The 25,874-nt window shown below is 41.6% G+C and overlaps 1 protein-coding gene across 4 annotated transcripts; it reads right to left on the bottom strand.

Annotated features, from left to right (window-relative positions):
* Positions 1 to 2,022: 2,022 nt before the first annotated feature.
* NSUN3 (NOP2/Sun RNA methyltransferase 3) lies at positions 2,023 to 25,053 on the bottom strand. 4 transcript variants are annotated; one of them, XM_048494932.1, is made up of 7 exons: positions 24,935 to 25,053; positions 23,484 to 23,506; positions 22,815 to 22,924; positions 21,682 to 21,909; positions 19,419 to 19,573; positions 16,894 to 17,015; positions 2,023 to 3,289 (listed from the first exon to the last, which is right to left on the bottom strand). In XM_048494932.1, the coding sequence occupies exons 1-7, from the start codon at positions 25,028 to 25,030 to the stop codon at positions 3,028 to 3,030; spliced, it is 996 nt and encodes a 331-aa protein (XP_048350889.1). In that variant the 5' UTR covers positions 25,031 to 25,053; the 3' UTR covers positions 2,023 to 3,027. The 4 variants fall into 4 exon arrangements, with proteins under 4 accessions (XP_048350889.1, XP_048350890.1, XP_048350888.1 ...); XM_048494933.1 differs by having other exon boundaries at positions 21,682 to 21,777; XM_048494931.1 differs by lacking the exon at positions 23,484 to 23,506 and having other exon boundaries at positions 21,682 to 22,025.
* Positions 25,054 to 25,874: the final 821 nt, after the last annotated feature.

The raw sequence follows: 25,874 nt of genomic DNA, 5'->3' as shown, positions 1-25,874 counted from the left end.
AGTTAAAAAGGGTCACCACAACATGAGGAACTGTATTAAAGGGTCGCAGCATTAGGAAGGTTGAGAACCACTGGTTTGAGGAGTGATGTTACAGCAGATGTATGTTTCCCATATTTTGTATAATTCAGTCTGATTCTGTACTAGAAAATACTTGCAAAAATAATAATATATATAACAAAAATACAAATAGGTTTTATTTTTATGCTAATAAACTTTTTAAATGTATATGGATATGAAGCGTAAATCTATTTTTATATGAAAATTTGGCAGCTAGCTTATTACTGAAAATAACACAATTCTGCAAAGAAAGCATGTTCTTAAATACTGGCAGGATTTCAGGAGTGGCACAGCGGGACATTAGGGAAAGTCTTTTAAATAAGGATGTCATTTGTATTTGTTAATTTTTAGCATTTTGTTATTGCTTTGAAACTGTGACTTATAAAAATGAAAAACGTGAATGGACTTCTGTATAAAGCAACGTTTCTTCATTCTTCTTTCATATATGGCAGAGAACGAACATCACTTTGGTCAAACCATTTGTTCAGATTGTTTATGTTTGTAATTAGAGCTTCAGTTATGTAGAAATGCTCTTGTAACACTGTGGTGACTACAGCTACACTTCATCATCCCTTCAGTTTAAGTATTCTTTCTACAGCTGCCAGATAAAAAGCATTAAATCTTCAAACTACATGCCCAAGTGGCACTTCTGTTTGGGAATCCACTGCTTGTAACGTAGTCTATTATCCCACTGTATATTCTGACAAAGGTAGTAGGAGTAGCTATAAACTGATCTCATTATAATCTGTAACTTCTGGAAGAGACCGAAGATAATCCTGCATGTAAATTACCGGTATGTGCAACACAGAAAATATGTTTTACTGGAGCCTAGGTGATCTCCACACAGAAAGACAGATTCTACATAAAATCCTGTTCTTGACTTTGAAAAATCATTTTATGATATATCACAACCATGAGATAACAATTTAATAATAGCTAGACCCCATTATTAATAATCTTAAATCAGGCACTCAAATAGCCTTAAAATGTGACGATATTTAGGAGGAGGAGGAGGAGTTGGATTTATATCCCCCCTTTCTGTCCTGTAAGGAGACTCAAAGGGGCTTACAAACTCCTTTCCCTTCCCCTCTCACAACAAACACCCTGTGAGGTAGGTGGGGCTGAGAGAGCTCAGAAGAACTGTGACTAGCCCAAGGTCACCCAGCTGGTGTGTGTCGGAGTGCACAGGCTAATCTGGTTCACCAGATAAGCCTCCACAGCTCAAGCGGCAGAGCGGGGAATCAAACCCAGTTCCTCCAGATTAGAGTACATCTGCTCTTAACCACTTCACCACTGCTGCTCCTTACAGGAATATATTTACAGGAATATATTTGTGTTGAAAGCAACTTGTGAAACTGGGTGACTACTAGATTTATTTTATTTTTCAAAAAAATATTTCTATCCTGATTCATAACAGATGTTCAAGGTGAGTCATTATCAGTCTAATAAACAGACAAACTGAAGATGGGTAATTTTTATTGCTTGCTAATGAGGAATGACGGTAAGCTAGCTGAAGATACTTTTTCCATGTTTGAAGCTTAAAAGGTTTGTTTAATGAACATATATGGAAGCTGGGTGTGGACAAGGACACGTGTTCTTGTAGTTAATGGACAAGCAGTTTGGAGCTGAAAAAATATTGCCAGTGAAAGGCAATGAGGTCTCAGTTTTGCAACCTGCTAATAGTTTCAGGGAAGGAGAGAGCTCAGATGGTTTTCTTGGGGAACAGGTAATTGTCTGCTGTGATATTTTATGTGCCTTCTCATTCTCACATGTAAACAGCTATCAGAAAAGCACCCAAGTCTTCAGAAGTTCTCCTCCAAAGGAAATAACAGCTGCTACCAGAACTTCGAGAAATGAGGAGTTCCATGATTATGAAAACACTTGCCTCTATGTTCATGCATTTTTACATTGTCACTGTGTATTCAAATAGATCTACCATAATCAAGAGGGCTCAGACTGAAGACGATGATTCTATCATATGTTTATGCAGAGATTGAGCATTACCCACAGCCCAACTCAGAGTTTAAGTCTGCTTAAGTCTAAATTTGAAATTAAGGACCTTCAGGATACTCAAATTCCCTGTCAGATTATTAACCCTGTAACAGTTGCATATTTCTGCATAAATATACCAGAAACAGGCATCACAGAAAACATCAGTTCTTGTGCTAACCAGTTTAGATAGTCAGCTAAAATACTACACTGCGTTCAAAATGCAATACATGCACATGGTTTTTTAAACAAGGAAACTCATCAAAGCTAGTATTAAAAGCACTTCGTGTGAAACACTTAGGCCCAATTTCAAGTGCATCTTGAGCAGAAAAGAGTTCTGTGGTTGTCAGCAGTTATTGAGAACACAAGATCCTCCTTACCTGGCACTCAAATGGCATAATTCAATGACAGCTCTATAAAGACAGAATAGTCTGTGACAGGACACAGACAATATAACTTTTTCAAATGAATGCAGTTTCCCTTAAAAAACCAATATCTTCATTTAGAATTTGCATAGTCGCAAAAAACAACCTGAAAGTAATTATTATTATCTGAATGATGAAAACAAGTACCTATAATATCTTACCAGTACTCATATGCAGCATACATTTGAAACTTTTATACTGGCAGAGTGCATTTACAGCTGCTTATATCACAGCTCTCAAAATGATTCTGACCGCTGTAGCAGGGATTCCCACTCTTTTTTGCCAATCAGTTTCAACCACTCTGGTAGATAAACAAGCATTTCAGGAATTTATTTTCCTTTAAAATATCATTTGTACCAAAAAAACTGCAAAGGAAACAAGTTTTTCAAATGTTCAAATTACATTATGAAAATTAGTAGGTAAAATGCTAATTGCTAAATAAATAAATAATTTTAAATTATTTTACTCCAGTGACATATTTAGCCTTCAATGTTAAAAATTGTATCCCCTTCAAAGTCAGTATGACTTACTGAAATCACACAAGAAACCACATGAATCATATTTTCTTTAGTTTAGATATGTACATGGGGCCCCATGCTTTTCCCATTTCTGGAAGTATGAGAAATTCATGCTGCTGGAGATCTGAAGAAAGAGAGAATTCTTTGGATACAGCTCTGGCTAGGGTGCTTATATCCACAGGCAGAACATTGTTGCAGGTGTTAAGGGTGTGAGTTATCATGTCACTGTTCTCTGCCTTAGAAAGAGTGCACGTGGAATAAACCAGAGATCCTCCAGGGCGTAAGGCCTTGATTGCTGACCTGTAAGAATACACAAGGAACTGAGCTGGATTTATTCAACATTTACGAGTGCATTAAACTAGAAGACTTTAAAGCAGAATACAATATTCTACTTATTCAGCATCTATTAGCATTCTGACAACAAAGCATGCACTTAATAACAGACAGAAAATGAATCCAATGGTGTATTATTTGGAAAAAATATTTTAACCCTTTGTTGGTAATAAGTGTTATTAGTTCCTGTACTGGTACTTAATCATTATGCTTAGATTTGGATTTATGCCTTTTATACATATGAATTTCTGTATGAACCCATTAAGTACATAGTAGACAATGCCACTTCCATATGCGCTCCCCCAAAAGTGAAATGATTATAAAACAGCAGTAATACATTTGCATTACAGATTTGTCTGTCATTATTGTTGGTTAAAAAGTAAATGACAGAAAGGACAGACTACTTTATGAAATCACTTATGTTTGAAATATAATATTTAGAAATATAATATTTAGGGGCTCAACAGTACAGACTTCGCACTCAGCGCTGGGATAGTAAGAAGTTGTTAAACTGAGATAAGCAACTGCTTTAGAATAAGCTGGGCAAAGTAAAACTGCCTGCTGTTTATTGACTGAGTCAAAAGGTTAAACAACCCATAAAAATTGTAGTAATGCATTTGAGGGCAATTCCATTCTGCTCAAGAGCTTTACAGCACCAAAATTTCATAGAAGTAATCTACTACAAATAGTGATGAGAAGTCACATGGACTATGTCATGACCTTACCCAAAATGGATTGTACCAGTGGGAGCACATCTATCTTTTGAAGAGAGAAGGAAATAGAACAGGGAGATAGAGGAGAAGACTAAATTGGAATCCCACTCTAAAGGAATTTAGTCACTCATCAGTCCATTGAGATCATGAAAATGAAGATTTTTTTAAAGTTTGCAAGAAATTTATGATTGTTTAATTTCTAGCATGCTATTTAAGTAAAGAAGGGGGATATGTCGTTCTACCCTACAACCACGTGTCAGCTGTGTAATTATTCATTAGGTTTGCCTGCATTTCTGGCACTACCTGGTTTGACAATCTGAGTGACAATTTTTCTAAACAATTAAGCGTGTAATATGGAAGTCAAATGCACAAACTTCATCACTATAAAGGATGGCAGGTTGTTAACATTATAATTGTTATAAACCACAAAAATGCTTCCAATATTTTCTGTTATTTTTTTGGAAAGAAGAAGTCCAATTTATTATTATTACTACTATTATCATTAGCAAACGACAGCAGCAAAAGATGACTGTACAAACCTACTTGCAGGTCATACTGGGACCCAAAGTTGTATCAGAAAGCAAAAATGGTCAAGAAAGCAAAATCAACATCTGAGATAGCATTTTTCATCCTGCAGGATATCCAGAACATTTCACAAGCATTATCTCCCAAACCAACCCAATAAGGTATGCTATTATCAATATTTTTAGGATCAAGAGCTGAGGCTGGAAGAAACAATAGCTTCCTCAAAGCCATCTAATGGCTTCCTTAAAGCTTCAATACAAAAATCAAAATCACCCATGCCTAAAATAGACAATATCTATTCCAGAACATTAGCTATTACCCTACAATGAAAAAAATAACAAAGGAAATGCTCAAAGTCATTAACAACACTATCCTAAACAGTTCAATCCTTCTAATCTTACTGGCTTGAATTGACTCAAAGGGGTAAATCTATAGTAGATAAATGTACAGATAAAGGCCGTTTCCGCACGGAGGCAGAAGCGGCTGGGTCAGCGCATTTTGCGCCAACCCGACGACGCTGGGACGACGGCGCCACGGAGCACCGTCGCCCGGCCGACCCGGCGCGTCCCCGGCCCTCCGGCACGTTGCCGAGGCCTGGAGACACGCCCCCCGGGCCCTGCGTTACTGCTCCAGTGTCGCTGGGCAGGGGGGGGTGTTCCCAGGCCTCGGCGACGCGCCGGAGGGCCGGGGACAAGGTAAGTGCAGGGAGGGAGTGGGGGGGGGAAGAGCCAGGAAGCCGCTGCCATTCGCACGGCAGCGGCTTCCAGCCGGCGTTTCCAAAAAACCACGCTGGGAAAGCGTGGTTTGGAAACGCCGGCTCGGCACCGGTCAGGCGGCGCGGCTGCGAAGCAGATGCGCCCCCTGTGCAAACGGCGGCCTGGGGACAACATTTTTGCCGTCCCCAGGCCGCCATATTCCGCCCGTGCGGAAACGGCCAAAATTAGAAGTAACATCATACACCAACAGAAAGATGCTTTAAGTTAGGATTTATGCATTTCCCTCTTTTTCATCACTATTCAGAGAACATATTGCACTGAAATACACAAACTCATTCCTGAGCCCAAATTAAGGTTTTGACCTTTAAAGTCCTTCATAATTTAGGGCTGTTTTCGCACGGGCGGAATACAGTGTCCCAGGGATGCTAAAAACAGCGTCCCTGGGGAGGGGTTCGCACGGTCGCCGCTGCTGCATCACAACAGCACCGGCCTTGCAACCCCCAAGCAGGCGAAGCCGCTGTTTCCAAACCTCGCTCCCTGAGCGAGGTTTTTTTGGAAACAGCGGCTTCCAAACGCTGCCGTGGGAATGGCAGCAGTTGGAAGGCGCCATTACCCCCGCTTTCCCAATCATCTTACCGTCCCCTCCTGGCTTCCGGCGCATCGTACAGGCCAGGGGACACGCCCCCTTGCTCTGCGACTCTAGAGCTGTCACGCAGGGCAGGGGGGCGTGTCTCCTGGCCTGTACAACACTCCGGAAGCCAGGAGGGGACAATGAGGCCATCGGGGGACGGCACATCCTCTGCGCAGGCTGCGCCGTCTTTTCCACCCCTACTGGGACTGTATACGCTGACACCCCCCCGAAGTGTGGCCGTGTGGAAACGGCCTAGTACTGAAATATCTGAAAGACTATCTTCTCCCATATGTTCCTGCCCAGGAATTAAGATCACAGGGAGAGGCCCTCCCATCAATCAAATAAGCTTGTTTGGTAGGTGCACTAGAGAGGGTTTTTTCCCAGTGGAAGCCCCAAGATTATGGAACCTTCCCTGGCAGTTGCTCCAGGTTCCCTGACTTTCTACCTTTAGGAGGCAGTTGAAGATGGTTTAATTTAATACCATATTTGGTTATGTTTACTAGCAGTAGTGGATTATGATTTTTAAATTTTGTTTTTTGATGGTTTTTTGATGTATTTTAGCTAAGCTGTAAGATGCCTAAAGCCCTTTAAGAAGAAAGGCTGCTAATACATTTTAAATACCTAAATAAATAATTTTAAAATGAAGATGCTTTATATTGGTTTTCATTATTTTCCAGTTCTATAAACCTAGTACTTTTTGCATTGTTCACTGGAGTTCTTTACTATATGATTTAATTACTTTTCATATTTTGCAGTCTTAAATCTCAGTGAGAAAGATGGTCTATAAATGTTGTTATTATGACCTATCAACTGGTATAATAGTTGACAGTCCATTCTAAGCACATTTCAATTGAAGCTAATTTGAATAGAAAAACTCTGCTTAGAAAGGTAATCTAAGCCCATTAACTATGGATAGCAATCCTTGGTTCAGAATTCAATCAGATTTTTTCCTAATCATGTTGCCTTGTTATGAAATGATTTCTTTTAATTGGACTGATGTTATTTTTCTAATTCTCCTTACAGAATTGTCTTTTGAAGTAACATCACACTAAATATGAGTTTGTTTTTGATTTTATGGTATATAGTTATTTCTCTTTTTTATATGATGTGTTTGAATGCAAAAGTTTGCTTTATTATAATTTATTGTTTATCTACAACTGCTTACCAGTATAATTTCTACAGGTTTCTAAATTAATCAGTGCAAGGTAGTTCATGACTGATAAAGATTCATACTTTGAAACAGGAACTTAGCTAATATACTGTTCTTTGTTGTGAGCACTTCTCCAGTTTGTAAACTATTTTACAGAAATGCCACATCGAAATCGCACATGATATCAGCATTGAAATTGTTATTGGTTATACTTGGTTTGTAAATATTTTGATGATGTTTTTAATTGTTGGCATTTTGGCTTGTGGCTACATGACCTTGTAACTCTAATTCTGTAATTTTTTTGTTTTCTATTTTCTATTACATTTTGCAATTTTTGAATTTCTAATTTGGATGTTTCTATAATAATTTTTCAGGCCTTTGATATGTTATATCTTTTGTCAAAATTCAATCAGCCATAAACATCATACATAGCCCTATCTTGTACCCTCAGCTCATCAAAATTGTAATTTACAGATAATAACACTGACTGATGTTAGAATTGCTTGTAAGGATTACCTCCTCCCTCCCCTCCCCCCCCCAAAAACCCTTGGAAAAATGGCTATATACATTCTAACCTTTTTACATTCTAACCATTATTATTATTATTATTATTATTATTATTATTATTATTATTATTATTTATTTAATTTGTATACCGCCCGATCCTTAATTAATTGCAAACCTAAAACAAACTCAAATAACAAGATTTGAACATGAACAATATCTGTGCATACAATTCAGTGAAACTGAAAACTGAATTTTAAAGCTACATATACCAGTCAGTCAGCATTTCATTTCAGTTGCTTTGAATCAGTTCAAACATACTCAATAGCTTTTAAAGGCTTCTATGAGAAGTAACTGCAAAACAAATAATGAAAGAAATGCAAAGAAAAATAAGAGACCAGAAAATGGATGCAATAAGTATCTCTTCAAATTCTCAGCAGTTTTGAAGAACACTTCTTAAATGTCAGCAAGAGAATAACCAAACCCACAAAATGCCAAAAGCAAAGACCTCACATTGAGATAAATTAAACAGTGGGATCAGTTGCCATTTTTGTCTGTTTTAATATCTGTGATTTTCAAGCCATGTTGCACACAAAAGCACACTTTCCATTCACAGAGACGCATACATCCCGAGGTACACCAGTAACTGGTACAGAAATTCATGTTATAAGTTCCACTTCCTCATGTCTTCAGAGGCTAATTACATGTTCTTCATCCCATTAGAAGGGCCACCATTAATTATGTCACTAATTCAACCATTCTTCACTTTTTTTTATAAAAGGAGGAAAAAAAACAAGGACGGATTATGAATTGTATTGTACTTCAATGCTGCCATCTTGTGTTTAACTTTAGAAGTATTTTCGTAGAACATAGAGCAGGTTCTGATCAGCAGGAAAGCAATTCTTTCATAGCTAGTCAAGAAGCTGAAATAACATTTACTTCCATCCCAGCATTCCCTCTTAACCAAAATGATCACAGATTTTGTTTTCCTTTCAAATATCAACCTGGGCATTCCACTTACATTCTTCAGCTGTAGCTTTTGGGGAGGTAAGAGTATATAAAATTAATCTGAAAAGGCCAGGGAAAACTCCCCTCCCGAATCCACAAAATGCAATTTATAATATGCCCATGAAGCGAGACCACACTGGGGACAGTCTTAGAAAGCTTAATCCATGTTTCCCTCGGATTTTGGATGGGCCTTCCTGTTGCAGAAAAGTCAAACAGCAAAGGACAGTATTTCAGAATAAAATGAGAATTGCGGTTGTTTTAATATGAAACTACTCCTGGAACCATTTCTCCCAGCCCAGAAATCTGTCCCATTTGTCATCCATTGAGGACATAATTATACACTGAATCCATCACTTAATTTTACATTTTGTCTCTTCCTCATCTGATCTTCTTCTAACTATAGGATTGTAAAAACTGCTCTCATCAACATAATTGCTTTTGCAGTTTCAAAAATAGACTCAGGTTCTGAACTTAGCATACAGTTCTCATATTATAATCAAGGAAAGCCAGGGAAAAAAACTAGTGTTGTGGATTTTCCGGGTTGCATGGTCGTGTTCCAGTAGCATTTTCTCCTGACGTTTCACCTTTATCTGTGGCTGGCATCTTCAGAGGATCTGATGGTAGTAAAGCAAGGGGAGTAAGTATACCTGTGGAATGTCCAGGGTGGGAGAAAGAACCATTTGCATTGGTTAAAAGTGTTAAGGGTGCAAGTTGCAAGTGCGATGTGCATGTGTTAAGTGGAATCCACCCATTTTAGCATATGTAATACTGAAGTTGCACAATCAATTAGTGAGGCCATCTGCATAGCAGTTGCATGGCATTTTAATCCATTTGATTGCTTCCTTCAGTGAGACATCCTGTGTCTGAGTGGTGACCACCCAGACACAGGATGTCTCTCTGCATGAAGCAACCAAATGTGATGGGAAGAAGTCAGGAGTCATGGTACATGTTGACACCAATGACACTAGGAAATGTAGTTGTATAGTCCTAAGAAAAAATAAGGATAGCTAACAGAAAGATAAAGGCCAGGATCTTAAAGATAGCATTGTCAGATGTTCTACTAGTTCCATTTGAAGGCCAGCTAGAAAAGTATAGATCAGGGATCTCAGTGTGTGAATGAGAACTTGGTTCCAGGAGGAAGGGTTTAGATTTGTTAAGCTCTGGGGAACTTTCTGGCCAAGTCTGCAGATGACAAATTATTTAGGATGGTGAAAATCAAGGATGACTTTGAAGAGGTCTAGGAGGAACCTCACAAATTGGGTGAGTGGACAACAATATGGCAGATGAAGTTCAATGTTGGTAAGTGCATTGGAACAAAATATCCAAACTTTAAGTAGAGGCTAATGGGATCTGAACTTGCTGAGACTGGGGTTATAGTAGATAACTCAATAAAAGTGTCCCAGTGTGCTGCAGTGGTGAGAAAGGCAAACTCTGTGTTAGGGTTTATTAGTAAAGGGATTGAAAATAAATCAGCTGATATAACAACCCTGAATAAGTCTATGTTTAGGCCTCACTAAGCAAACAGTTTGGACACCGTATCTCAAAAAGGACATCACAAAACTAGAAAATGTATAGAAGAGGACAACTCAGATGGTCAGAAGGCTGAGGAGGAAAGAATGAACAGAATGGGAGTTTTCAGTTTTGAAAAGAGACAACTAATAAGGAGGGATAAGATAGTGGTTCATAAAATTATGTACCGGGTAGAAAGCATTAACAAAGAGAACTTTTTCTCCCTCTCCCAAAGTATTCGAACTTGAGGGCATCCAATGAAAGTGATGAACAGTAGATTCAGGACAAAAGGATTTTTTTTCACACAAAGATTGTAACATGGAATCGCTGCCAGAGGATGGAGTAATGGACACAGGCATAGACAGCTTTTAAAGGGGATTAGATTGATGTATGGAGGATAAATCTATAAGCGCCTACTAGCCATGGTGACTAAAGGGAACCACATTCAAAGGCAGTCAATCTATGAATCCCAGTGCCAAGAGGCAACTTCAGCGGGAGGTCTTGACCTCTATGGTCTATTGTTGGACCTCCACAGGAACTGGTTGGCCACTGTTGGTGTGCAATTGTTGGTGTGCAATTGTTGGTGCGCAACAGGATGATGGACCACATGGACAACTGGTCTGATCCAGCTGAGTCCTTATGACAAGAAAATATTGTAAACTGCTTTGAATTTCCACTGGGAAAGCGGGAGATGAATAAATATTAACATAAATTTTGAGAATTTTTAAAAGTGACTTATAAGTAGTTTAATAAATCCATTAAAAAGCTTTTGTCAAAAAAGGAGGTTTATGGAAAGTTGCCCACTTTGAAAGCTTCCATAGCATCTGTGATGGGAGCGTGAGATAAGCAGAGATTCACATGAATTCAAATGTATGCACATCCAAGGACAGAAATCACTCTGCAATATATTAAGATTCCAATAATTAAAATGCAGGTGGACTCAATCTGGATGAGGGCTGAAGCTCTAGATGGCCCATACCATTCCCTATGAAATTATTGTTCAGAGCTGGCACCTGCTCCATTCACATACTTGCATGCAATTTCCACAGGGAAACAGTAGCGTCAAGAAGTGACTGAGAAAATGCTGTGAAGGGAAACAGTTAACTCGCACGTACACACCCCTCCAGTGTCACAGACATGAAGTGGCTCTTCTGTAACTATGTTTTTATACCTCTATAATCCCTAGGAAATTCATCACAGATTTTCTAGCACTGTGTCTAATACACATAAGTAAGAAAAAAATTATCTTGCAATTATTGCTATGTTTTGTAGCCCCATCTCTTCTCCTTTAGTCATACTGATTCTGCACTACTCACATTTTGGCATATCTTTCTTAACTCTGAGAAAAATTCAAACAGAATAATTTATCAATAATTCTAATATTCTGACTGGCTTCCTGCCTATACTTCAATATTGTCACAGATACTGTATATACCGGCGATTAAGACTACTGGGTGTATAAGATGACCCCCCCCCCCACTTTTCCAGTTAAAATATAGAGTTTGGAATATACTCGCCTTATAAGACTACTGTGTAAGTAGAAAATCAGGTTTTTTACATGGGATCACTATGCAGTGTTACCTAAATCAATCCTTGTCACTTATGCCACATGTAGAGCACCCTCCACATAGATAACTAGAATATGCATTTCAGAGGAAGAAGGGATCTTCTTAGTCTGTTATATTAATGTGTATTTTCGCACATGCAGAGTAATGCACTTTCAGTCCACTTTCCCAATTGTTTGCAAGTGGATTTTACTATTCCACACAGTCAAATCCAGCTGCCAAGTGCATTGAAAGTGGATTGAAAGTGCACTATTCTGCATGTGCGGAAGTGCCCAATGACCCCCAGTTTGAAACAATAAATACCATATCTGGCGATCATAAAGATTGAAGGGAGACAACACATAACAAGTAACTATCTTGAACTTCTGGTCAGAGCATGGCAGCTGCTGGACGTCTCTAGGAGAACTCCAAAGAATCGTCCCCCACCCATGCCCTCTCTCTCGGGGGGGGGGGAGGGGGGGCAGCCGCACTGACAGTCTCCTGGTCAACCGCTCCAGGCACCACCACTGCCTTTCACTCCCCCCACCGAGATACAGCACGGTGCTGAGGGCAGGCGCATGCACCAACACCAGGGGAGAGGACGAGCGAGGCGCCTGGCACCCGCAGAGTGTGCAGGAGAAGGAGGGAGATCTGCTGGGAGGTCTGTCTGGAGGGGCCGGAGCCAGCAAGCAGCTGCATCCATCCCTGGGATGTGTGGACAGGCGATGTTCAAGACAAAGTTACCCAGAGGCAGAGGGAGGACTCCAGCTGGTTCTGCCGTGTCTTTTACCCTGCTTTGCCCTCAGGAGACCGACAGGCTGATATTTGTGTGGAAGAAAGCGAGAACTTGGGCGCCCTACCCGGGAAACAGCTCCTGAGCTCCACTCCACTTGAGGAGGTGCTGGTGGGGTGAAGAGCGCGCGGGTCCCAGGGGATAGAGAGACAAAAAGTCGGGCTGCCCCTGCGTGTGGTTCTGCTGGAAGGATGTGCAAGAAACCCAGTTCGGAGGGGGATGTAGGTTGAGCGGGGGGGGGGCAGCTGACCAGGCAGAAGGGAAAGTGAAACCAGGAGCCCCTCTCCCATGTTGGCTCCGCAGCTCCATCCTTGGGGAGCAGGAAAGTTCGTCAAGTGCCTGTGGGAAGGGGGGGAGCCTTCTGCGCCTTTAAAGAGCTGGTGCGTTGGTTTTGTTGATTTTGCAGAAATAAGGAAGGGGCTCTTCAGGCACAGGAGTCTCCTCTTGTCCAGTAGCAACGCCTCCGTCGGCTCGGGAGTAGCCTGCCCCACGGACGCCGACGGGGCTGACTCTGCAGGCAGCTGGCCAAGCCAGAGTAGGGCAAGTTTCGTGTTCAGGTGTAAGAAACTGAACCCAGTGCACAGGGCAGTAGAAGCAGCAGCAGAGCTGCGGCTCCAGATCCTGGGCGCTCAGTACCACCCGCTCAGTACCCGGCATATAAGATGACCCCAGACTTTATAGATAATTTCCCAGGGTTCAAAAGTCATCTTAAACCCCGGTATATATGGTACTATTTTCTCTCTCCTTTATTCTTTTGGAGATGAAGTGGTTAGCAACTAGGAGCATGGCATTTTTAGCCATCTTATTTCTCCATCTGGGAACAACACAACATGGAACGCTGAATTAATATTCAAAATTATTGTGGAAAAGTTATAGGTTTACAATTTTTGTTCTTGCATAGCTCATATAAGCTTGGGATACTTTTATCAGATACACTATTTTCCTGCTCTAGATAACAGGCCCAACTAGATTAAACATGTTTTTGAGAAACTGGCTATTCTGGTTTGCTTAGATTTCTCTCTCCCAACAAGAATCTTACTGTCAAGAATATTCCACTTCAGGATTATAATCCAGAATGATTTATTCAAATTTGCAAAAAATTCACAGAATGATGTATGTTTTCTTGAGCCAAGGGGCCCACAAATTGGATTTTACATGTCAAATATTGGAAAGAAAAAAAACTAAAGGAGGTCAGTGTTTTAAATATGATTGATTTCTTCAAAGGAAATGGCTGACATGATGCATTACTGCAATAAGACACTTATATTTCGGTTATAAATCTAAAGCTTCCTTTAGACCTTTTCCTCAGGAAATCATGAAAACAAAGCAAAACAAAAAAGGACGACCATTACAGAGCTTTCCATCAAGAACCCTAGTTTTAGGAAAACAAACTACTTTATTTCTCTCTCAATTCATCCTGACAGCTGGGATACTTCTCAAGTGAAACACAGCACTACATAAAAAGCTTTAGTATTCGATCAATAACCATAAAATAATATATAGCAAGATAAAATGACTGAGGAGAAAAAAATCCTTTTTTAATTCAGCCATCAGCCACCCCTCTCTCAAATATCTTTGTAATATGGCTCTACATTTAAAATTCCTAATTGTTTCTTCTTATTTCTGTAAAACAAATATCAAAGGCTGTAATTGAAGAATGAGTAAACCAAATGCATTCCAAGTTACAAGGGTAGGCAGAAAATCTAAATAACAAAATAGGAAATAAATTTTAATTGTGAACATTTTGCCAGCAGTAACTACACAGCAAAGCTTCCACTGCATATGAAGGCTAAATATACTACAAGTAGAGGATATGATCTCCTGGGATAACCTGTGCAAACTTCATTCACTTCAAAAGGGAATCTTCCCAGTTAATTGTTCCCATGTCGTGGAATGTGTCATTAAATTACAGCTGGTTTATGACATCCCCAAAAGGTTTCCAAGGTAAGAGGGACTCAGGTGGTTTGCCATCTGCGTAGTTATCCTGGTCCATTGCTTGCCTCTGCATAGTTATTCTGGTCTTCCTTGGTGGTCTCCCATCCAAATACTACCCAGGGCTGACCCTACATAGCTTCCAAACTTTGATAAGATAAGGCTAGCCTGGACCATCCAGTTCAGGGCAACTGTGCCCATAATTTGGTTTCACTGTCATAGCTTCATGGTTCTGAAAGTCCCAGGTAATAATGAACAGGACTAACAATATTTTTCCAAAAATATTTTTCAGAAGCCTCATAATTAAGATGTTCCTAGATCACCTTCAGGAAACCCTGACAATTAAATGAGTTTGAAATTTAATCCTATGTGGTTTGACTGAAATACTCATCATTGCATTGTTGCCAGATAAAGAACGTAAGTACAGCCTGCTGGATCAGGCCATTGGTCCATCTAGTCCAGAATACAGTTTCACATAGAGGCCAACCCTTTGCCCTGGCTGGCCAAACAAACAAGGCGCAGAGGTCGAGGCCCTCTTCTGACGCTTCCTCTCACTCTCTCCACCGGTATTCAGAGGTTTGCTGCCTCCCCCCAACTCCATCCCACCTCACAACAAAAGAAAAACTTGTAAACTGTGTGTGTGTATAAAATGCCATAATGTCAGAGCCAGTAATGGCAAACCCAGTAATGGTGTCATGGTGACCAGGCCTCCACACCCTACCTAGTTCAACAGCAAGGGGATGTTATATGGCTTTGAGAGTAATAGCAGCCCCGGCATCCTTGCCCTCGACCTTGCCACTGATAGAGGGGAGACATTTCTTGGGCTCAAAAGCAACACAGAAGCAGAGCTTGCTGATAGCTACAGCAGCTTGGATGAGGAGCCAGCTGTCAGTAAAGCAGGATAAGGCCACCTAGAACTGCCTGAATACCGGCCATCCACGCAGGCTTCCATCTCGCCATGGAAGCACCACCTAGCGATAATAACTCCATGCCAGGACCATCTTCCTGGACCCCTGGTGATCCTGCCCTCTCTTGGAGTACACTGTCAGCACCCAGGGCAAACCCTCCCTCTAGCCCACCTTCCCCCTTGAAGCAATGCTGCCAAGACTTTGTTCCAATCTGGCCAAGTGCTGAAAGTTGGCCAGATTATCAGCTGTCAGTAGCCTGCAGGAGTAGGACCAATAGATGAAGCATGATGATGCAATCTGTTTACCTGGCCAACAAAGGAGACTGTAGCCAGTGGACTCTCCACAGAAGGTAATGCATCACCTTGTCTTACTGCTGCACTGCCCTGGACTTGCATGCCACTCCTGAAATCCTGTTAACCTGCTCATCTCCCTGGCTTTTGGACCCCGGACCTCTCCTGGACTTCTCTTCTGAAGACACGCAAGCACATTTGCTGGTGAGCCTTTGACTTGGGACCATGCCCTGACTACCATTTCTGTCTCATGTTGGACTGTGCTTGCTTCCATCAGATTAAGACCTTGGACTGTTGCTGACTAAACGTTTGCACCTCAAGGCTCTCTCCAATCGCTTGGCAGCCAGCCCATGGCTAACTGGCTTTCAAGGCAAATGAGAAGAAGATTGTTAGCCATTTGCCTTCCTCTGGAGGACTTCCAAATTCCAACAATGATTAGCTTCCAGCATCTGATGAGACTGAGCTATGCCATGCTGAATTCCTTTCTCTGTAAACTGTAGGGAATTTTTAAACAACCCTTTGCTAAGAGACAGAAGAAATCACTTTGCTTGAAAACTGCACATAAATGATGTCATACCACAATATTTAATAGAAAGGATAACATGACTCTGTGCTGAGAGGACGGGCATTCTCACTCTGTGATAGACTCCTTAAATGTAATTAACAAATAACAAAGCAGTGGAGATTTTTGTGCATGAGCCAACTGCTTATTTCTCAGCTAACCTAATGTCATCTACTCACATTTATGGTTTTGAGGCTAGCTTTCTTGATCCACGCATGACACTGTATTGAATATATTAAACTGGTTGAAACATGACAGGAATTATTATTGCAAATAAGTGGCCAAGTGTATAGTCTGAGCTCCAGCTCCTCCTGACTACTCCCTACTGATTGCTCCATTTGCTTTAATATGATTTTTTTCTTAGCTCACTAGACATTTGATGTTTCCCTTTTAAACTGGACAATCCATTAACTGTTTGCTACAACAATTAAAACAATTAAAGAGACATAGTTATTTAGGAATTGTGCTTTCAGCAAAACATGAAAAATCAAATGAAAACCCGCACAGTCCTGCCCCCTTTCTTCCACCCTATGAAGTCCTAGATACAAGCCAACTTTTAAAATACATTTTAAAAGCCAACTTTCGACAATATATTGAACTTTTAAAATGTTTATTAGGCACCTATCATGAAAAGGTAGGTCAGCTCTATGCCTTTTTAAATGGCTAGCTCCATGTGGCTCTACATGGATCAGGCTGATGAAGACCTTCAGAATACAATCTGCCATGCCCTTCAAGTCAGGGCAGAAGATGATTGAATTTCAGGACATTTTCCTTCACATGTCTTACCTCAGCAGCTGTATCTGTACAGAAGACAATTCTTTCCTTCGTGCTAACCTTGCAGTGGCCTGCTGAATATCAGAGGAGAATAACCAGCTTCTGTCGTTTGAGCACGGGGCATCTACTAGTATCTGAATGACCAATTAGAAGAAAAGACAAAATGATACCATATCGACAGAAATCTATGTAAATAAAAACTATTTATGAAAGTCTACTCATTTAAATATCAAATATCTGCCTATTTATTAAATTTTCAAGTTCTACATCTGTCTTCTACAAACTCTGTTTAACACGGGATTTAATCTTACCATTCCACTTACATAAGTGTCTAACTTCTCAAGATGTCTTTCTCCAGTGGAAGAGGCTCTTTCTCTGGGTTAGAAGGGGGCTCCACAGTTAGTCAAGCAGAAGGAGTCAACAGACAGGGAAATATAAAACAACTGAGAACTGTTCTTTGACAGATGAAAAAATCTGTTCCAGAATAGGTTTTGTGGATGATTAATTTGAAAGCATGGAAAATACTATCCCCACAAAATGTGATCCAGGAACTTATTTTGTGAATCAATAAAATGGGCTGGGGATATCCAAAGCTTTAACTAATAGGGGAAGAGATCCTATTAGCTCCTGGATGAAAGCCCACTGCAAGCCACTGTGAGTTTACTAAATGGGTTCACAGCACTGGTTGTTGAGAACTTTCTAAGGCTCAAATGATCACAATACATTTTATATATGATTGCATCCATATAAAAGCAGCAAGTTCTCCATAACAACTCAATGTAGAAATTCAGATTGGGAGCACAGAAAGGGGAAAAGAGGGGTCTTTGTCCACCAAGCCATTTTCCCTACCCGAAATGGAGGAGTTATTCCCCCCAACAAGGAGGCTGCCTGTGCACCACATGTTAAAATAATATGCAGTTTGAATCTATGTGCACAACAGGATAAAGCACAATTTCAACCCTATCCACCTTGGTGCTCCAGGGTAATTCAAAAGTTTAGGTGGGTTGGGCCATGGGGAGTGTCCGGTGGCCTTTGGCCTGCCTACGCTTCTTGGCGAGACGTTAAAGTTAACTTCGTCCGCCAAGAGCCTGGGGGTGACTCTGGATCCATCTTTATCATTGGTGGACCAGGTCACCCAGACAGCTCAGGCAGCTTTTTACCATCTGCGGCAGGCAAGGCAACTGGCCCCGTATCTCTCCCGTTCCGATCTGACCATGGTGATCCATGCCATGGTCACCTCGAGACTAGACTACTGTAACTCGCTCTATGCAGGCTTACCTTTAGCCATGATCCGGAAATTGAAACTCGTACAGAATGCGGCAGCCAGGCTCCTCTCCGGAGCAACAGCTAGGGACCGGATTACGCCGGTCCTGTACCAACTGCACTGGCTGCCAATCGAGTACCGGGTCATGTTTAACGTTTTGGTATTGACCTTTAAAGCCATTCGCGGCCTTGGCTTTAAGGGACCGTCTCTCCCTATACCGCCCTTCTAGGCACCTCTGATCATCGGAGGCGGACCTACTGGTGATCCCTGGCCCCAAGGCGATCTGGCTGGCCTCTACAAGAGCCAGGGCTTTTACGGCTCTGGCCCCTACCTGGAGGAACATGCCTCCAGGTGAGATCAGGACTTACAAAGTTTCCGCAGGGCCTGCAAAATGGACCTGTTCCGCCAGGCGTTTGGCCAGCCGGGATGATGTCAACTCCACCATAAGAACACCTGGCCTCCCGTGGGTACATAAAAGAGGGGGAGGGGTTGAAGCCATAGGTGGTTTTAGTATTTTAGGCATTTTGATGTTTATGATGTTTTATGATGTTTTAAATTGTCTTATTGATGGACACCGCCCTGAGCCTTCGGGGAGGGCGGTATATAAATATAATAAAATAAATAAATAAATAAATAATACTTATTTTATTTTGGTTATTTTTGTACTTTGTAAATTTTGCATTAATGTGATGAATGTTTTATTGTATGTAGTGTTTTCCATTTGGTATATTTCTCTTATACTGCTGATCTAAAGCCGTACTCATTAAATTTGCATTTGCACAATTTCAAAATAAAAATTTGGTTTCTGAGCTTTGTGAACACAAAGAGTTTGCAGATGTGGATTTTCCCCATTTTCTCCCAGCAGTAGTTTTTTTTCAAAGAGCTGATGAAGGTCGCAAGACCCCCCAACCAACATGGCATGCAGCATATTGGGAAACTATATCAAGGAGGGAAGGGCAGTAGGCTTGATCTGTTTGTAAAGGGGAGAGAGAATTGGAAAACAACTTCATCTTATTTCTCCTCCTTCCTGCAGCTCCTTCTTCCATAGGATGCTGCTGAAGGACAGGGAAGTCAAGGAAAATTCACTTCTTCAATTTATAAAAGCTAGGATCCAACTCAACATATTTTCATATTTATTCTACTCGATAAACATATGATGTAGCACAAAATAAGAATAGTCACCGAGAGTTGTGATAAGCATGAGATTAAAAATACAGAAGAAAAGAAACAAGCAAGCCAGAGTTCGAGGAAGTTGTCAGCATATTAGAGATACCTTATCAAATCTTTCAGGTTGGAGATTTCCAATTTGTCTTCCATCCAACTGAGAAATGATAACTAGATTCATCAAAGATTCTGGGATGAAAGATTCTAGTGTATTCCTCAGCCAATTTGACCTCAAATTATCATATTCATTGGACTGCAGAAGACCTTAAATAAGAAAGATCTTAGATATATAAAAAATTGCTACCTTTCCAACAAGTTGTCAAGGCAGTGTTTAAACCAAACTTTTAATACACTCAAACTCTAGCAACAGCTACTTCCATCATTATCACAATTATTAGGAACAAGTTGCATACCCTTTGTGAAGAGGCATATGGGGTCCAAACTGCGTCTGGAGCCCCTGCTGCAGGGAGCCTGGAAGGGAAGAACGCCCTGACCCCACCAACCTGCAGAGAGTGCAGAGTTGGGCCTCCATCAGCCCCACCCCCTGGTCTGCCTGGAAACCAGGAACATAGCTCCATCCCCCTGTTTTTAGCAGGCCCAGTCCTGCCTTGAACTATCTTTTCAAGTGATGGTGAACTTGAAAAGATAGTCAAAGGCAGAACTGCCCCTGCTAAAAGCAGGGGAATGGGGCCATGTTCCTGATCTCCAAGGTCAGTGCCTTGGACTATGTTTTCGAGTTATGCTGAGCATTTCAACAACATACCCATGAGCCTTTGCTAAATATGCAAATTAATAATGGGTATGTTGTTGAAAATATAGTCCAAGGCACTAACTCACCTACACTTACTTTAATTCTGCCAGCAGCCAGCAGAAAAAGCAGCCTGCTCAGGCTAGGCTGTTTCGGCTCCGTGCAAAGCAGAGTTGTCTCCCTCGGGGAGGCTGACTCTCTGGTCACATGGGGGGCTGATTTTGTGCCCCCCATGTGACCAGATGGCATGAGGCCAGAGACATGGGTTACCCCATGTCCCTGAGCAGATATGCCACTGCCTTTGTGTCAAAATGTGACATCGAGTGACTATCTGGCTGGTTTGTCACATTAATCATCTGTCTATCAAACCAGAACAAAGCTGAGTAAAAATAATCCATAAAGCTCATCATGACCATTTATCTAAACAGATGCTGAAACATACCTTTTCTTAATACATTATAGAAAAAAAGTAACATGAGAACTAACCTTAGGACAAGCAACATGTTCAATTGCTATGATGAATGCTTAATTTGCCCTTGCCAATTACTTGCCCTTGAAATGTCATTCCCCCTTCCCCTCCCCACTCCACAAACACTGCTTTTACCCCACCGATTCCAGACTAAGGCAGGGCATTCCAGGACAGCACTGATGTGACTGTAAGGACTTCCTCTGCAGAACATGACTTTCTCAACTCCCACCTCCTGAAGCAACCTCTGTAAGGGTCATTTGGGGTTGCAGTGGAACTGCTGAGGCCAGAAAGTCATGCTGCATGGATGCAAGCTCTTACACCCACAGAAATGCTGCTCTAGATCTGAGACTGATGCAAAGTAAGAACATGTCTGGAATACTGGCCGGGATCACGCATACCTGGGGGACTGAATTTTCAAGGGACGCTACTAGCCAGGGAAGGGTTAATCGTTTCTGAAGTAAAAGATCAACTTTGGAAAAGAACCTGTTGATGCACAATTTAGGTGGTTTAATTGCTGTGTATTCATCTCTTAGACCATGTCTAAATTCAACAGCTGCTATATTATCCTCTTAGATTCTCCTGAGTTCTATAATAACATTCAGTTATTATGAAATATTCATCAAGTGTCCTCCAATTTTAACTGAAACCATCCAGCTGCTAAAAGATATTCAGACTCACTGTCTGTAATCTCTTGCAGCTCAGCCTTTATTTTATAGGCATTCTCTGTGCCACACATTTGGAAGTGATCTTTTTAGGGATCATCATCTCACTAGCATTTGAAATGGCTTTGTTTCCTTTACAAGCTGATCCTTCAAACTTAAAAAACTAATGAAATATGTGAAAATAGCTAGGGACTGCAAAACACCTGTTTTCATGTACCTTCAACTAATAAACAGTAAAAACAATGTGCTGGGCAGCATGGGTATAATACGCAGATTGCATCTGAGACAGAAATTATACTACTTCCTGGTGTACCAAGCCAGACTTTAACAACACCTGCAAGATTCCAATTGCAACAGAAAAATAAGGAACTCCACCAGAGTTTTCTTAATGAATTCAAAATATCTGCTTCCAAATAACCTATTTAATAAGTTATTTAATTAAGCTAGCAGCCAATTTGAGTGTGCTAATTGGTTTAGGAGCACAGTGCATTACCTGGGCAAGCATACTGAAGTGTCACTATCGATTTACCCCCTGGAGCAGCACACATATCCAAAACCTTCTCCTCATTCTCTATATCGAGGGCCATCACTGCCAAAATAGAAGCCGCATTCAGTAGATAATATTCCTTCAGTCTGCCAGCTCTGTGTTTCTGAGCAGGGAATCTACCAGGAATGCTAGGGATGTAACACTTGAATGACTGCCGAAAACAGGACAAGGATTCTGGGAAAAGAAGCCGATAACCCTTTGAAAGCAAGTCATTCTCCACTTCAGAGGAAAAACAGAATGGATTAAGGAGGACAGCATATTGCCAACACTGAGGTGAAGTCAGCACTCTCCTAAAGATTTAAAGTAGAACAATACATGTTACTACACTTAGACATTTGCATAGAATAAAACAAAAAGCAAGGTAAACTGTACTTAAAAATAGGATATGGTATCTATTCAGTATCTATTTTGCTACTTTATAGGGCAGGGAACAATATGGATAATTCCCTATGTATATGGCAGTAGTTCAGATTACATTTAAACAACAGATCTATGTAAACTATGTTTTCCCAAGGTCTGACTTCGGGGCATAATCTAAAAGGAGAGGTGCCAGGGCTAAATTGTACCAAGCTTCTATATCAGAAGACTAGATATATAAAGTGACTGGATAATCCAGAACAAAGGAAAGATTTGCATATCCTCAAAGAAATCTTGATAACAAACTGCAGGGCCCAGAAGAGGTCTGATCGATCAAACCTAAAATGTTGATTTAATATATTTTCTAAATATGTCTCTATGAGGATGACCAGAAGTGCTCAAAAGAAATAGCCCACCTCTGCTGCTGCCCTTTTACCAACTGGTATTCAAAAGTAGTTTCTGAACATGGGCCTGTCTAATCTCCACCATGGATTTGTCTATTCCCTTTTCAAGGCATCTAGGCCAATAGTCATCACCACAGCCATACAGACCTAAGCCATTCTTCATTGCATTAGATCGTTTCTCATCTAGAACTCCTTTTTATACTGAAAAAAAAATCCGAGACGTCTAAATTATTTTGCACTTTGTAGAATTGTTTCAAATTGAATTACCTAATGAGACACTGAGGGTAAGGAAGAGTCAAGAAAAAGAAAGAAATTAACCTGACTGAATTCCATGCTTCTCCCAACTCCTTGCAGTACTGTTTCTCAAAATGATTGAGGACAACTTGGCATATTTGCTTTTGAAGTTTTGCTCCTGATTTTGTTTCCAACTTGGACAGAAAAAGAAGCACACAAGAATACCAATTAGGCAAAGGCTGTGCTCTGTTACACTTTCAATAAATGTAGTGTCATTCAAAAGTGCATATCTAAGAGCAACAGGCAAACAACAGATATTTCTATAGTTTCCTAAGGAAGTGATAAAAAGGTACATGAAGCTCTTCCTTAAAAATCATTCTTGTAATTGAACAGTGTCTGTACTGCATTAGTCACAGTAATTTATTTATAAAATGTTTATTCTATCTCCTTCCACAAAGACAGAGCTCAAGATACAGCATGTAATTCTCCTTCCTCCATTTTATCTTCACAACAACCCTGTGTGGTAGATTAACCTGAGAGCATACAACTGGTTGAAGTCCATCCAGTGAGTTTGATGGCCGTATGAAAATTGGAACCCTATCCAATAATTCATCCTAATCCAGATCCCATAATATAACTGTAAGGACAAATACTGACACATAAACACCACTGAGTTCAAAGGACTTACCCACTAGTGTATTCAGGACTGCAACAATAGACCGAGTCTAACTACTACATCACACAATTTCTTACCTCAGTTGATCCACTATCATGCCCTGCAAGTGCAAAAATGGTCTCTCAGGAACTGTGGATTATCAATTGGGTAGTTTATGTTAATTTTGTTTAATGTATTGTTGATTTTTAAAAATTTATTATTTTTTAATGTATCGATTAATTTTGTTTGTTTATTTAGGAAATGCAGAAACCTCTCCAGAGATCTGCTTCTAATTATTTTGTGCCACTCTCCATGCAGGAAACTGAAGGCACTGTTGATTACTTCTTCTTCCCCTTCTTCTTCCCCGTTTAAGAAGAAAGCTGGAGAGTCAGTTACTGGCCCAAGGCTAACTAATGAATTCAAGGCAGAGCGGCCAAGAAGGTTGTTGCAGTAATACGACTCAAAGGGCTTAGCAAAAAATAGGGCGTAGCAAAAGTCTGGAAGGGCCTTAAAGGTCTTTCCGGTCTAGTACAACAGTCTTCGCATTGCACCATACTACAGATGTTGAAATATGAACTGGTATGTAGAGCTTGAAATATTCTGGCAGCTGTACCAGTAATAACCCCAGATTTGCCAGTAACATTATGTTTTCTCCATAAAATGCACATGGCCAGGTAGTGCTTAGCATGAATTGCACCATTTCCTCTTTCAGGAGAACTTCAGAATCTTTGTCTCAGCCCAATTAAAAGGAATGTATGTGTGAATGGGTGTGTGAACATTTAATTCAAGCCCCAAATACATCACTTCCACTGCAACAGCTCAACCATGGACTGTTACAAAGAACTTACAGAGTGATGATAACAGGAATAATAAGAATGGAAGGAAACAAACATACAGCCTCACAGACTGAGATTTACAAAATCGCATGTGTGCTTATCAACTACAACTGGAAAGACCAGGAGAGGTCAGGGTGCTGTGAAACCATTTCTCTCAATCATCATCACCCAATAAAACTAAGGCTCCTTAAAGAAATGATGGGAAGGTCATAACCAGAGAATCTTCCCAGACTTGTTCTCTTTCATCTTTCCCTATATTGGACTGGGGGGAAGCCGCAGCTTAGCATCCAGCAATAACTGTCTTCGGTTCCTTTCCAGGCTGTATTTTTTTTGCTACTCCCTTTGAATCGTAATCCTGCAACAACCATCTGGGCCTATCTGACCTCTTAACGCAATTTCATAGCCCAACCTAAGCCCTTGAGGACTAAGGAAGAGGACTAAGCTGCTTTGCTTGATCTCAGGGGTGCACAGAGATCTGCGGACTTCATCTGATCCAAGCAGAAGCCCGTCAAACAAATGCACCACCCAATCTATTCAGGACTATCGGGTTCTTGGAGGAACAGAGGAGATCGCTTTAACAGAGAAGCAGCATAACCAGCCGGTCCTGCTCAGACTAGGATCGCTTTGCGTATCATCACTGCAGAAATGAAAGCTGAAGGGACCTGCACTTTATTCTTGCTGCGGTTGCTGGCAAACCCCCTGATCGCGCTCACCTCCTCCCGGCAAGACCGGTGTGCTTTTCTTATCTGGCGAGCAGCGGAACGGCAGTTTATCCCAAGGAGAGGGCCCGGAAGCCGGAGCAGCCACATGGCGGCTTGTGATCCTTTCGGCTCCGAACGGCACAGCGGCTGCCCCCCTGCGGAGACCGAGGGAAATTCCGGCCTGTTCTTACGGTGCCGGGCTGTTGTGGAATGGACGCTACCATTTTAAGCCGCAGGAGGGGAAGTCGCTCCTCCATGTAATGCAGGGGTGTCAAACCCAATCGCACAGGGGGCCAAAACTCTAAACACACTTTAGGATGCGGGCAGAACAGGATAAACATTTATTGCCAGGCATGAAAACCCCCTCTGCACCATGGAGAAGGCAGCCGCCTGCTCCGTTGGGCAGAGAGGGGACAGTGACGGTGGCCTGCCTGGTGCTGCCAGTTCACCAGGCATGAAAAACCCCTTTGCCCCGCATTGGGCAGAGAGAAGATGGCAGCAGCGGCGGCAGCCTGCCTAGTGCTGCCAGCTCTCGCACTGCACGAGCCGGCAGCACCGGTGATACAAACTCCCTCTGCCCTACGGAGAAGGTAGCTGCCTGCTCCATTGGGCAGAGGGGGCGGCGGCCTGCTTGGTGCTACCAGCTCTCGTGCTGTGCAAGCCGGCAGCGCCAGGCATGCAAACCCCCCACTGCCCCATGGAGAAGGCAGCCGCCTGCTCATTTGGCAGAAAGGGGATGGCAGCGACGGCTACCAGCTCACATGCTGCACAAGCCAGCAGCACCAGACACGCAAACTCCCCTCTGCCTGGTGCTGCCGGTTCTCCTGCCGTGCAAGCCAGCAGCGCCAGGCATGCAAACCCCCATTGCCCCATGGAGAAGGTAGCACGTGCTCCGTTGGGCAGAGAGGGGGTGGCGGCCTGCCTGGTGCTGCCGGCTCTCCTGCCGTACGAG

The sequence above is a fragment of the Sphaerodactylus townsendi genome, linkage group LG04, assembly GCF_021028975.2.
Source record: "Sphaerodactylus townsendi isolate TG3544 linkage group LG04, MPM_Stown_v2.3, whole genome shotgun sequence".
In the NCBI taxonomy this organism is placed as follows: Eukaryota; Metazoa; Chordata; class Lepidosauria; order Squamata; family Sphaerodactylidae; genus Sphaerodactylus; species Sphaerodactylus townsendi.
This window is presented reverse-complemented; position numbering and strand designations above follow the sequence as displayed.

What these genes read in the sequence shown, in the direction of transcription:
- NSUN3 (XM_048494931.1), bottom strand. Translation starts at nt 25,030, where the DNA reads ATGTGGCTGCTCCGGCTTCCGGGCCCTCTCCTTGGGATAAACTGCCGT. An exon ending in GAAGCATGGAATTCAGTCAG is followed by an intron (nt 22,026 to 22,814) that starts GTTAATTTCTTT and finishes TTAAATCTTTAG; the next exon opens with GAGAGTGCTGACTTCACCTC. An exon ending in ACTTCAGTATGCTTGCCCAG is followed by an intron (nt 19,574 to 21,681) that starts GTAATGCACTGT and finishes TTCTTATTTAAG; the next exon opens with GTCTTCTGCAGTCCAATGAA.